Raw genomic sequence first — 13,013 nt, 5'->3', positions numbered from 1 at the left:
AAGCCACCTTGCCAACTCATGCTCACCTTGCTGTCCCCCAGGGCCTTTCCTGACACGCTGCTCTCCAGCATTGACGGCCATTTCCCAAGCCTTGGCTTGAACGCTGGCTCTCGTCCAGCCTCCTCTGTGCGGGTGCCCAGAGCTGCTGCCTTGCTTCTGCAGAGCAGCGGGACCCGGCAGAGCTGGTGCCACTCCTGGGCGGAGAAGGCCAGGCAAGGAAGCACTGCCAGCCCCTCTCCTGCCCTCTGCCCTTTCCCCACATCCTGCAAGCCCCACCAAAAGGCTCTCTCTCCCCTGCCTGCTGCCTCCAGCCTCCCTCTCCCCAAACCGCCCACCCTCTCCCAGCCTGGGAAGCTCAGGAACAGCATTTGCCCTCCCACTGCTGCTTGGCCCCCGCACCGGCGGTCTTCCCAACTTGCGACAAGGAGGGAGGGAGACGTGACTTGCATGCAGGAAACCTTTATTGTGCCCAGAGGGGCAGGAGAGAGCGACAGAGAGACGGTGGGCAAGACCCGACCCAGAGAGGCTGGATGCCACGTGTAGCAGCAGGCAGAGGAACCTTCTGCAGGGCATGGCTTCTCGCTCCAGATGGCTCCTTGGTGCAGCATTCCAGATGTTGAGGACTTGGCCCATCAGCCCCGCAGAGCCTTTTGGGTCCAGCTCCTTCCCTGAGCGAGAGCTGGGAGGCAAGGGCAGGAGAAGAGGCCAGGGAAGGGCCAAGGGTGTGCGGCACGGCGAGTGCCCCGTGCCCTCCAGCTCAGCCCTGCATGGCTGGTTGTGGCGTTGGCGTTTGGGCTGGGGGCAGCGCCCGGGTCTGGGCTGGGTCTAGCAGGGCCCACAGGTGTCCCAGAGCTTCTTGGTGTAGCGGGGCAAGACGCAAGGGCTGCAGGCAGGAGCAGCGTAGGGTCTGCCAAAGGTGCAGAGGCCTCCCGAGCCCTGGGTGGCCCCGGCACCGTAGAGGCCCCCCAGCCCCAGGGAGCCCCCAAAGGCGGGTGCTCCGGAGGAGCCCACCACGGCTTGCTGGGGGAAGGAGCTGAGGATGGGGCCGGGGAAGGTGACCACGACCGGGGGCGGCTGGATGAAGGCCGAGGAGTCGGGGCACTGGCGGGCGCACAGCTCGTTGCAGCTCTCAGCGATGGGCTGAGGGACGGCGACGCTGGTTTTTGGTGGGCACAGGTCGTAGCAAGACATCTTTGTGCGGGATGAGATGGTGCTCTGCAAGAGGGCAGAGATGGTGAGAGAGCAGCAGAGGGGAGCGCCCAAGACAAAAGAACCCAGGTCCTTGCAGGGGTCCAGGAGGAGAAGCGCTCGCGGACTTACCCTGTTCCTCGAGGAGAAGGCAGCCAGAGCAGTGGTTGGGAGAGCGTGGCAGAGGGAGAGCTTTTATAGTGGCCCCGCCATTGCTCAGCACCACCTGGGCCAATCTGCAGAGGCGGCACTCCCTGCTGCTGAGGAAGATGGGGCTGTCCTTCTGCCCCTCCCTGAGTCAGCATCCCCTCGCCACACCAGCACATGCCGCTTCCCAGGCTTTCCTCCCCTTTCTGCTTCATGGACTAAATGAGAGCAGGCATCTCCCTGCCGGGGGTGCGCACAGCAGGAGAGGGCCCTGCTCCTGCAGCTCCTCGCTGCCTGCCTCGTGCTCTGCCCTCCAAAGAGAGCTGTGCCCTGTGCCCGCAGCCAGGCTCTGCTGGCAGGAGAGCCGCGAGTGCCAGCGGGGCCAGCCCAGCCGGGGGCTGCTGTGGTCGCGCCAGCAGACGGAGCTCCCATGTCAAGAGCACGCCAGGGGCAGCCCCTGACCGGCACCATCTCCCAGCAATGGGCTTGCGGGGACACTTGAGAGGGCTTTACAAGGCTGGGGCAGGGCTGGCAGGAGCCTGTGCCCTGTGGGTCCAGGTGGGTGTCCGTGCTCCTTGCACCATGTACCTCCGGGAAGAGCACGAGGGGTCTTTCTCCCCCAGGCTTGCACAGGTCCATGGCCAGGGCCCGCAGGCGCATGGAGGCCGGCTCCGTTGGACTGGCGAGTGATGCATCGTGCTGAGCAGGCAGTGTCCGAGAGGAGTGCCTTTCCTTTGGCATTTCGTAACCTCGCGCCTCGGCAGATAATAGCCACACAGTGTACGTCATGTGGGCGCTGGCATGCGGGAGGCCTTTGCAAGGCTGCCTTCTTGGCCAGCACCACGAGCCCGGACTTCCCTGTGGCACTGCAAAGAAGGCCCGGGTCTGCCCCGAGAGCAAGCCCTTGGGGAAGAGCTATGGCACGCAGGGCGCCTGCAGTCAGCCTTTGTCACGCTGCGTGCCCTCTTACGCAGCGAGATAATGAAAAGACAGCGGGGCTCATTTGGCCCATGAGGTGGCAGCTGGCAAGCGTGCGAGCGGGGTAATTGCAGGGGCTGATAGAGCGGGTTGGGGCTGCTGAGGAAACGGCGTCAGCAAAACAGCCCCGTGCCACGCAGGGAGGAGGCAGGGGCTTGGTTGCCACGGGCCACGTGCCCCCGGCATGGCCAGCTCCTCCCCACGCTCGCTGGAGCAGCATAAAAGCGCTGGCCTGGCCGAGCGCTGGCATCCAGTGCTCCTGCCTCGCTCTGCTCAGGAAAAGGGTAAGTGGTGCCTGTGGGTCTGTGCCTCCTCTGGCAGGGGCCAGCGTGGGGCCTCCCTGGCCAGGAGAGCCCTGACGGCAGCGGCCACGCTGGCAGCAGCCTTGGACGGCCAGGGCGCGCTGAGCCGCGGCGGGAGGAGGAAGGAGCCCCGTGGCTGCGGCACCCACAGCCGGGCCCTGCACAGGCTCTTGGGGAGGCCTTGCGTGCCCTCTGTGCACGCAGAGAGGGCAAGGCGAGGGGTGCGGAGAGCAGGGCACTGAGTAGGGCTGGCTGGGCAAAGGGCAAGCGGCGGGCGGTGTGGGCAAGGCGGTGGCTCTGTCCCCTCCAGCTGCGGGGCAGCTCTGGGAAGAGGGCACTGCTCGGCTGGGGCATCTCCCCCTCGCTCACGACACCTCTCCTTGCGGCCGTGTCTTTCAGGCTCAGCTCTCTCACAGCAACGATGTCTTGCTACGACCTGTGCCCACCAAAAACCAGCGTCGCCGTCCCTCAGCCCATCGCTGAGAGCTGCAACGAGCTGTGCGCCCGCCAGTGCCCCGACTCCTCGGCCTTCATCCAGCCGCCCCCGGTCGTGGTCACCTTCCCCGGCCCCATCCTCAGCTCCTTCCCCCAGCAAGCCGTGGTGGGCTCCTCCGGAGCACCCGCCTTTGGGGGCTCCCTGGGGCTGGGGGGCCTCTACGGTGCCGGGGCCACCCAGGGCTCGGGAGGCCTCTGCACCTTTGGCAGACCCTACGCTGCTCCTGCCTGCAGCCCTTGCGTCTTGCCCCGCTACACCAAGAAGCTCTGGGACACCTGTGGGCCCTGCTAGACCCAGCCCCAAAGACCCCAGAGCCTCTGGGCCACCTCCGCTTCACGCCCCCTCTCCTTTCTCCTCTCCTGCCCCGCTCTCCATGACACCACTCTGCCTTGCTCTGGCCCGTGCCCACATGCACAACTCCACCAGCGTCCCACCGGGCACTTGCTTGTCTCTGCAACGACCACCGCCTGCCAGAAGCCTGAAGGAGCAGCTCTCTTGAAGCCTGGGGGGACAACCTGCCTGCCTCTGCCTTCCGTGTCTTTCTCCGTTCAATAAAACAAGCCTGCCTCCAACCCCTGCCTCTGCGTTTTCCCTCTCAAGGCCCAGGGTGGGCTGCAGGGCCTGCTCGCCCTGCCCGTGCTCCCCGCCAGCCGGGCCAGGGCAGTCTCTCAGCCCCAGCAGAGCCAGGCCCAGCTGCCTTTGGGGACAGCCCCCAGCCCTGCCATCTGTGGCCACACACGCTCCAAGGGCCCTGCCTGAACACAGGCTGCTCCCGTCCTGCAGGACATGCAGCTCCAGGGTGTTTGCAGACCTACAGCCTCCCTGCGCCTGAGCCAGGAGCAATTCCCGCCATGGCTCCAGCCCCTTTGTGTCTCTACGACTCTGCCAAATGCCCTATGACAAAAAGCAAAGGGCAATATTTCTTTTCCTCTTTACTACCCCGTTCCCTTTGGTTCCCTTTGGTTCCCTTCCCGCTTCTTCTCACCCTTCCTTCTCCCCTTCCACCTCCTCCTTCCCTTTCTCCACTCCTGCACAGACTGAAAACGCTCCATGCTCCTCCGTTCTCTTCCACAGACAGCCCTGGGGCGTTTGCAGACCTCCAGCCTCCCTGCGCCCGAGTGCGGCTGCCCCAGGGGCCGGGAGCCTGCCAGGAGCAATTCCTGCCGTGGCTCCAACCTCTTTGTGTTGCCCGACGTCTGCTAAAGGCCCTGGGAGGAAAAGCAAAGGGGAGGCTCCCGCTACCCCTTCCTCTTCCCTATCACCTTCCCATTCCCTTTCCTCTTTTCTTCCCCTTTCGTTCCTTCTTCTTCTTCCTCCGCTTCTACTTCTTTCTATTCCTTTGCCCTCGGATTCTCCTTCCTCTCTCCTTGCCCTTTGCTCCTTCACCTTCTCTTTCCCCTTCCACTTCCTCATCACCTTCTCACGGCCACAACACACCAACACACTCCATGCTGGTCAGCTCTCTGGCCCAGACAAAAAAAAATCACAGAAATCACAGCCTGATTATTGTGGCAGGAGCCTTTGCAGGGCATCTTGTCCTGCTGCCGCCTCCAGCAGCGTCGCCCAGAGCCAGCTGCCCGGGACCATCGCCAGAAGACTTTGGCAAACGTGCAAGGATGGAGACCCCCGCAACCTCCCAGGTCAGCCGCTGCCGCTGCTCGCTCACCCTCACAGTGCAAAGAGTGGTTTGGGATTTGGAGGTGGAACCTCCTGCGTTTCAGCTGGTGCCCGTTGCCTCTTGTCCTGGCACTGGACACCTCTGAAAAGAGCCTGCCTCCATCTTCTTCACGCCTTCCCTTCAGGCACGTGTGCACCTCGAAGAGACCCCTCCCACCCCTGGAGCCTCCTCAGCACCAAGAGGAACAGTCCCAGCTCTCTCAGGCTCTCCCCACAAGAGACCTGCTCCCTGTCCCTGCATCACCTGCGTGGCCCTTTGCTGCGCTCTCTCCAGTAGCCCCACATCTCTCCTGTGCTGGGGAGCCCAGCGCTCCACACAGCACCACAGATTTGGCCTGGCCAGCGCTGAGAGGAGGGCAAGGATCCCCTCCCTCACGTGCTGGCCACACTCCTCCGCATGCAGCCCAACACACCGCTGGCTGCCTTGGCCCCAAGCCACCTTGCCAACTCATGCTCACCTTGCTGTCCCCCAGGGCCTTTCCTGACACGCTGCTCTCCAGCATTGACGGCCATTTCCCAAGCCTTGGCTTGAACGCTGGCTCTCGTCCAGCCTCCTCTGTGCGGGTGCCCAGAGCTGCTGCCTTGCTTCTGCAGAGCAGCGGGACCCGGCAGAGCTGGTGCCACTCCTGGGCGGAGAAGGCCAGGCAAGGAAGCACTGCCAGCCCCTCTCCTGCCCTCTGCCCTTTCCCCACATCCTGCAAGCCCCACCAAAAGGCTCTCTCTCCCCTGCCTGCTGCCTCCAGCCTCCCTCTCCCCAAACCGCCCACCCTCTCCCAGCCTGGGAAGCTCAGGAACAGCATTTGCCCTCCCACTGCTGCTTGGCCCCCGCACCGGCGGTCTTCCCAACTTGCGACAAGGAGGGAGGGAGACGTGACTTGCATGCAGGAAACCTTTATTGTGCCCAGAGGGGCAGGAGAGAGCGACAGAGAGACGGTGGGCAAGACCCGACCCAGAGAGGCTGGATGCCACGTGTAGCAGCAGGCAGAGGAACCTTCTGCAGGGCATGGCTTCTCGCTCCAGATGGCTCCTTGGTGCAGCATTCCAGATGTTGAGGACTTGGCCCATCAGCCCCGCAGAGCCTTTTGGGTCCAGCTCCTTCCCTGAGCGAGAGCTGGGAGGCAAGGGCAGGAGAAGAGGCCAGGGAAGGGCCAAGGGTGTGCGGCACGGCGAGTGCCCCGTGCCCTCCAGCTCAGCCCTGCATGGCTGGTTGTGGCGTTGGCGTTTGGGCTGGGGGCAGCGCCCGGGTCTGGGCTGGGTCTAGCAGGGCCCACAGGTGTCCCAGAGCTTCTTGGTGTAGCGGGGCAAGACGCAAGGGCTGCAGGCAGGAGCAGCGTAGGGTCTGCCAAAGGTGCAGAGGCCTCCCGAGCCCTGGGTGGCCCCGGCACCGTAGAGGCCCCCCAGCCCCAGGGAGCCCCCAAAGGCGGGTGCTCCGGAGGAGCCCACCACGGCTTGCTGGGGGAAGGAGCTGAGGATGGGGCCGGGGAAGGTGACCACGACCGGGGGCGGCTGGATGAAGGCCGAGGAGTCGGGGCACTGGCGGGCGCACAGCTCGTTGCAGCTCTCAGCGATGGGCTGAGGGACGGCGACGCTGGTTTTTGGTGGGCACAGGTCGTAGCAAGACATCTTTGTGCGGGATGAGATGGTGCTCTGCAAGAGGGCAGAGATGGTGAGAGAGCAGCAGAGGGGAGCGCCCAAGACAAAAGAACCCAGGTCCTTGCAGGGGTCCAGGAGGAGAAGCGCTCGCGGACTTACCCTGTTCCTCGAGGAGAAGGCAGCCAGAGCAGTGGTTGGGAGAGCGTGGCAGAGGGAGAGCTTTTATAGTGGCCCCGCCATTGCTCAGCACCACCTGGGCCAATCTGCAGAGGCGGCACTCCCTGCTGCTGAGGAAGATGGGGCTGTCCTTCTGCCCCTCCCTGAGTCAGCATCCCCTCGCCACACCAGCACATGCCGCTTCCCAGGCTTTCCTCCCCTTTCTGCTTCATGGACTAAATGAGAGCAGGCATCTCCCTGCCGGGGGCGCGCACAACAGGAGAGGGCCCTGCTCCTGCAGCTCCTCGCTGCCTGCCTCGTGCTCTGCCCTCCAAAGAGAGCTGTGCCCTGTGCCCGCAGCCAGGCTCTGCTGGCAGGAGAGCCGCGAGTGCCAGCGGGGCCAGCCCAGCCGGGGGCTGCTGTGGTCGCGCCAGCAGACGGAGCTCCCATGTCAAGAGCACGCCAGGGGCAGCCCCTGACCGGCACCATCTCCCAGCAATGGGCTTGCGGGGACACTTGAGAGGGCTTTACAAGGCTGGGGCAGGGCTGGCAGGAGCCTGTGCCCTGTGGGTCCAGGTGGGTGTCCGTGCTCCTTGCACCATGTACCTCCGGGAAGAGCACGAGGGGTCTTTCTCCCCCAGGCTTGCACAGGTCCATGGCCAGGGCCCGCAGGCGCATGGAGACCGGCTCCGTTGGACTGGCGAGTGATGCATCGTGCTGAGCAGGCAGTGTCCGAGAGGAGTGCCTTTCCTTTGGCATTTCGTAACCTCGCGCCTCGGCAGATAATAGCCACACAGTGTACGTCATGTGGGCGCTGGCATGCGGGAGGCCTTTGCAAGGCTGCCTTCTTGGCCAGCACCACGAGCCCGGACTTCCCTGTGGCACTGCAAAGAAGGCCCGGGTCCGCCCCGAGAGCAAGCCCTTGGGGAAGAGCTATGGCACGCAGGGCGCCTGCAGTCAGCCTTTGTCACGCTGCGTGCCCTCTTACGCAGCGAGATAATGAAAAGACAGCGGGGCTCATTTGGCCCATGAGGTGGCAGCTGGCAAGCGTGCGAGCGGGGTAATTGCAGGGGCTGATAGAGCGGGTTGGGGCTGCTGAGGAAACGGCGTCAGCAAAACAGCCCCGTGCCACGCAGGGAGGAGGCAGGGGCTTGGTTGCCACGGGCCACGTGCCCCCGGCGTGGCCAGCTCCTCCCCACGCTCGCTGGAGCAGCATAAAAGCGCTGGCCTGGCCGAGCGCTGGCATCCAGTGCTCCTGCCTCGCTCTGCTCAGGAAAAGGGTAAGTGGTGCCTGTGGGTCTGTGCCTCCTCTGGCAGGGGCCGGCGTGGGGCCTCCCTGGCCAGGAGAGCCCTGACGGCAGCGGCCACGCTGGCAGCAGCCTTGGACGGCCAGGGCGCGCTGAGCCGCGGCGGGAGGAGGAAGGAGTCCTGTGGCTGCGGCACCCACAGCCGGGCCCTGCACAGGCTCTTGGGGAGGCCTTGCGTGCCCTCTGTGCACGCAGAGAGGGCAAGGCGAGGGGTGCGGAGAGCAGGGCACTGAGTAGGGCTGGCTGGGCAAAGGGCAAGCGGCGGGCGGTGTGGGCAAGGCGGTGGCTCTGTCCCCTCCAGCTGCGGGGCAGCTCTGGGAAGAGGGCACTGCTCGGCTGGGGCATCTCCCCCTCGCTCACGACACCTCTCCTTGCGGCCGTGTCTTTCAGGCTCAGCTCTCTCACAGCAACGATGTCTTGCTACGACCTGTGCCCACCAAAAACCAGCGTCGCCGTCCCTCAGCCCATCGCTGAGAGCTGCAACGAGCTGTGCGCCCGCCAGTGCCCCGACTCCTCGGCCTTCATCCAGCCGCCCCCGGTCGTGGTCACCTTCCCCGGCCCCATCCTCAGCTCCTTCCCCCAGCAAGCCGTGGTGGGCTCCTCCGGAGCACCCGCCTTTGGGGGCTCCCTGGGGCTGGGGGGCCTCTACGGTGCCGGGGCCACCCAGGGCTCGGGAGGCCTCTGCACCTTTGGCAGACCCTACGCTGCTCCTGCCTGCAGCCCTTGCGTCTTGCCCCGCTACACCAAGAAGCTCTGGGACACCTGTGGGCCCTGCTAGACCCAGCCCCAAAGACCCCAGAGCCTCTGGGCCACCTCCGCTTCACGCCCCCTCTCCTTTCTCCTCTCCTGCCCCGCTCTCCATGACACCACTCTGCCTTGCTCTGGCCCGTGCCCACATGCACAACTCCACCAGCGTCCCACCGGGCACTTGCTTGTCTCTGCAACGACCACCGCCTGCCAGAAGCCTGAAGGAGCAGCTCTCTTGAAGCCTGGGGGGACAACCTGCCTGCCTCTGCCTTCCGTGTCTTTCTCCGTTCAATAAAACAAGCCTGCCTCCAACCCCTGCCTCTGCGTTTTCCCTCTCAAGGCCCAGGGTGGGCTGCAGGGCCTGCTCGCCCTGCCCGTGCTCCCCGCCAGCCGGGCCAGGGCAGTCTCTCAGCCCCAGCAGAGCCAGGCCCAGCTGCCTTTGGGGACAGCCCCCAGCCCTGCCATCTCTGGCCACACACGCTCCAAGGGCCCTGCCTGAACACAGGCTGCTCCCGTCCTGCAGGACATGCAGCTCCAGGGCGTTTGCAGACCTACAGCCTCCCTGCGCCTGAGCCAGGAGCAATTCCCGCCATGGCTCCAGCCCCTTTGTGTCTCTACGACTCTGCCAAATGCCCTATGACAAAAAGCAAAGGGCAATATTTCTTTTCCTCTTTACTACCCCGTTCCCTTTGGTTCCCTTCCCGCTTCTTCTCACCCTTCCTTCTCCCCTTCCACCTCCTCCTTCCCTTTCTCCACTCCTGCACAGACTGAAAACGCTCCATGCTCCTCCGTTCTCTTCCACAGACAGCCCTGGGGCGTTTGCAGACCTCCAGCCTCCCTGCGCCCGAGTGCGGCTGCCCCAGGGGCCGGGAGCCTGCCAGGAGCAATTCCTGCCGTGGCTCCAACCTCTTTGTGTTGCCCGACGTCTGCTAAAGGCCCTGGGAGGAAAAGCAAAGGGGAGGCTCCCGCTACCCCTTCCTCTTCCCTATCACCTTCCCATTCCCTTTCCTCTTTTCTTCCCCTTTCGTTCCTTCTTCTTCTTCCTCCACTTCTACTTCTTTCTATTCCTTTGCCCTCGGATTCTCCTTCCTCTCTCCTTGCCCTTTGCTCCTTCACCTTCTCTTTCCCCTTCCACTTCCTCATCACCTTCTCACGGCCACAACACACCAACACACTCCATGCTGGTCAGCTCTCTGGCCCAGACAAAAAAAAATCACAGAAATCACAGCCTGATTATTGTGGCAGGAGCCTTTGCAGGGCATCTTGTCCTGCTGCCGCCTCCAGCAGCGTCGCCCAGAGCCAGCTGCCCGGGACCATCGCCAGAAGACTTTGGCAAACGTGCAAGGATGGAGACCCCCGCAACCTCCCAGGTCAGCCGCTGCCGCTGCTCGCTCACCCTCACAGTGCAAAGAGTGGTTTGGGATTTGGAGGTGGAACCTCCTGCGTTTCAGCTGGTGCCCGTTGCCTCTTGTCCTGGCACTGGACACCTCTGAAAAGAGCCTGCCTCCATCTTCTTCACGCCTTCCCTTCAGGCACGTGTGCACCTCGAAGAGACCCCTCCCACCCCTGGAGCCTCCTCAGCACCAAGAGGAACAGTCCCAGCTCTCTCAGGCTCTCCCCACAAGAGACCTGCTCCCTGTCCCTGCATCACCTGCGTGGCCCTTTGCTGCGCTCTCTCCAGTAGCCCCACATCTCTCCTGTGCTGGGGAGCCCAGCGCTCCACACAGCACCACAGATTTGGCCTGGCCAGCGCTGAGAGGAGGGCAAGGATCCCCTCCCTCACGTGCTGGCCACACTCCTCCGCATGCAGCCCAACACACCGCTGGCTGCCTTGGCCCCAAGCCACCTTGCCAACTCATGCTCACCTTGCTGTCCCCCAGGGCCTTTCCTGACACGCTGCTCTCCAGCATTGACGGCCATTTCCCAAGCCTTGGCTTGAACGCTGGCTCTCGTCCAGCCTCCTCTGTGCGGGTGCCCAGAGCTGCTGCCTTGCTTCTGCAGAGCAGCGGGACCCGGCAGAGCTGGTGCCACTCCTGGGCGGAGAAGGCCAGGCAAGGAAGCACTGCCAGCCCCTCTCCTGCCCTCTGCCCTTTCCCCACATCCTGCAAGCCCCACCAAAAGGCTCTCTCTCCCCTGCCTGCTGCCTCCAGCCTCCCTCTCCCCAAACCGCCCACCCTCTCCCAGCCTGGGAAGCTCAGGAACAGCATTTGCCCTCCCACTGCTGCTTGGCCCCCGCACCGGCGGTCTTCCCAACTTGCGACAAGGAGGGAGGGAGACGTGACTTGCATGCAGGAAACCTTTATTGTGCCCAGAGGGGCAGGAGAGAGCGACAGAGAGACGGTGGGCAAGACCCGACCCAGAGAGGCTGGATGCCACGTGTAGCAGCAGGCAGAGGAACCTTCTGCAGGGCATGGCTTCTCGCTCCAGATGGCTCCTTGGTGCAGCATTCCAGATGTTGAGGACTTGGCCCATCAGCCCCGCAGAGCCTTTTGGGTCCAGCTCCTTCCCTGAGCGAGAGCTGGGAGGCAAGGGCAGGAGAAGAGGCCAGGGAATGGCCAAGGGTGTGCGGCACGGCGAGTGCCCCGTGCCCTCCAGCTCAGCCCTGCATGGCTGGTTGTGGCGTTGGCGTTTGGGCTGGGGGCAGCGCCCGGGTCTGGGCTGGGTCTAGCAGGGCCCACAGGTGTCCCAGAGCTTCTTGGTGTAGCGGGGCAAGACGCAAGGGCTGCAGGCAGGAGCAGCGTAGGGTCTGCCAAAGGTGCAGAGGCCTCCCGAGCCCTGGGTGGCCCCGGCACCGTAGAGGCCCCCCAGCCCCAGGGAGCCCCCAAAGGCGGGTGCTCCGGAGGAGCCCACCACGGCTTGCTGGGGGAAGGAGCTGAGGATGGGGCCGGGGAAGGTGACCACGACCGGGGGCGGCTGGATGAAGGCCGAGGAGTCGGGGCACTGGCGGGCGCACAGCTCGTTGCAGCTCTCAGCGATGGGCTGAGGGACGGCGACGCTGGTTTTTGGTGGGCACAGGTCGTAGCAAGACATCTTTGTGCGGGATGAGATGGTGCTCTGCAAGAGGGCAGAGATGGTGAGAGAGCAGCAGAGGGGAGCGCCCAAGACAAAAGAACCCAGGTCCTTGCAGGGGTCCAGGAGGAGAAGCGCTCGCGGACTTACCCTGTTCCTCGAGGAGAAGGCAGCCAGAGCAGTGGTTGGGAGAGCGTGGCAGAGGGAGAGCTTTTATAGTGGCCCCGCCATTGCTCAGCACCACCTGGGCCAATCTGCAGAGGCGGCACTCCCTGCTGCTGAGGAAGATGGGGCTGTCCTTCTGCCCCTCCCTGAGTCAGCATCCCCTCGCCACACCAGCACATGCCGCTTCCCAGGCTTTCCTCCCCTTTCTGCTTCATGGACTAAATGAGAGCAGGCATCTCCCTGCCGGGGGCGCGCACAACAGGAGAGGGCCCTGCTCCTGCAGCTCCTCGCTGCCTGCCTCGTGCTCTGCCCTCCAAAGAGAGCTGTGCCCTGTGCCCGCAGCCAGGCTCTGCTGGCAGGAGAGCCGCGAGTGCCAGCGGGGCCAGCCCAGCCGGGGGCTGCTGTGGTCGCGCCAGCAGACGGAGCTCCCATGTCAAGAGCACGCCAGGGGCAGCCCCTGACCGGCACCATCTCCCAGCAATGGGCTTGCGGGGACACTTGAGAGGGCTTTACAAGGCTGGGGCAGGGCTGGCAGGAGCCTGTGCCCTGTGGGTCCAGGTGGGTGTCCGTGCTCCTTGCACCATGTACCTCCGGGAAGAGCACGAGGGGTCTTTCTCCCCCAGGCTTGCACAGGTCCATGGCCAGGGCCCGCAGGCGCATGGAGACCGGCTCCGTTGGACTGGCGAGTGATGCATCGTGCTGAGCAGGCAGTGTCCGAGAGGAGTGCCTTTCCTTTGGCATTTCGTAACCTCGCGCCTCGGCAGATAATAGCCACACAGTGTACGTCATGTGGGCGCTGGCATGCGGGAGGCCTTTGCAAGGCTGCCTTCTTGGCCAGCACCACGAGCCCGGACTTCCCTGTGGCACTGCAAAGAAGGCCCGGGTCCGCCCCGAGAGCAAGCCCTTGGGGAAGAGCTATGGCACGCAGGGCGCCTGCAGTCAGCCTTTGTCACGCTGCGTGCCCTCTTACGCAGCGAGATAATGAAAAGACAGCGGGGCTCATTTGGCCCATGAGGTGGCAGCTGGCAAGCGTGCGAGCGGGGTAATTGCAGGGGCTGATAGAGCGGGTTGGGGCTGCTGAGGAAACGGCGTCAGCAAAACAGCCCCGTGCCACGCAGGGAGGAGGCAGGGGCTTGGTTGCCACGGGCCACGTGCCCCCGGCGTGGCCAGCTCCTCCCCACGCTCGCTGGAGCAGCATAAAAGCGCTGGCCTGGCCGAGCGCTGGCATCCAGTGCTCCTGCCTCGCTC

General features: G+C 64.5%; 5 protein-coding genes across 5 annotated transcripts; 2 read left to right on the top strand and 3 right to left on the bottom strand.

Annotated features, from left to right (window-relative positions):
* Positions 1-825: 825 nt before the first annotated feature.
* On the bottom strand, positions 826-2,124 carry LOC134526120 (uncharacterized). The gene is given in 4 exon segments (XM_063357624.1): positions 826-1,197; positions 1,200-1,233; positions 1,323-1,471; positions 1,924-2,124. Coding segments are annotated over 4 exon segments (756 nt in total).
* A 902-nt stretch (positions 2,125-3,026) lies between these two features.
* On the top strand, positions 3,027-3,402 carry LOC134525885 (scale keratin-like). Its single transcript, XM_063357193.1, has one exon. The coding sequence runs from the start codon at positions 3,037-3,039 to the stop codon at positions 3,400-3,402; it is 366 nt and encodes a 121-aa protein (XP_063213263.1). The 5' UTR covers positions 3,027-3,036.
* A 2,643-nt stretch (positions 3,403-6,045) lies between these two features.
* LOC134526119 (uncharacterized) lies at positions 6,046-7,344 on the bottom strand. The gene is given in 4 exon segments (XM_063357623.1): positions 6,046-6,417; positions 6,420-6,453; positions 6,543-6,691; positions 7,144-7,344. Coding segments are annotated over 4 exon segments (756 nt in total).
* A 902-nt stretch (positions 7,345-8,246) lies between these two features.
* Positions 8,247-8,622, top strand: LOC134525887 (scale keratin-like). The gene has a single exon (XM_063357196.1). The coding sequence runs from the start codon at positions 8,257-8,259 to the stop codon at positions 8,620-8,622; it is 366 nt and encodes a 121-aa protein (XP_063213266.1). The 5' UTR covers positions 8,247-8,256.
* Positions 8,623-11,255: 2,633 nt separating this feature from the next.
* Positions 11,256-12,554, bottom strand: LOC134526118 (uncharacterized). The gene is given in 4 exon segments (XM_063357622.1): positions 11,256-11,627; positions 11,630-11,663; positions 11,753-11,901; positions 12,354-12,554. Coding segments are annotated over 4 exon segments (756 nt in total).
* Between the last annotated feature and the right edge of the window lie 459 nt (positions 12,555-13,013).

This window comes from Chroicocephalus ridibundus, chromosome 21, assembly GCF_963924245.1.
Source record: "Chroicocephalus ridibundus chromosome 21, bChrRid1.1, whole genome shotgun sequence".
NCBI lineage: Eukaryota > Metazoa > Chordata > Aves > Charadriiformes > Laridae > Chroicocephalus > Chroicocephalus ridibundus.
Note: the sequence above shows the minus strand (reverse complement) of the source record. Positions and strands in the feature narration are given on the sequence as shown.

Excerpts from the sequence above, each read along its gene's own strand:
- LOC134525885 (XM_063357193.1), top strand. The coding sequence starts at position 3,037 with ATGTCTTGCTACGACCTGTGCCCACCAAAAACCAGCGTCGCCGTCCCT.
- LOC134525887 (XM_063357196.1), top strand. The coding sequence starts at position 8,257 with ATGTCTTGCTACGACCTGTGCCCACCAAAAACCAGCGTCGCCGTCCCT.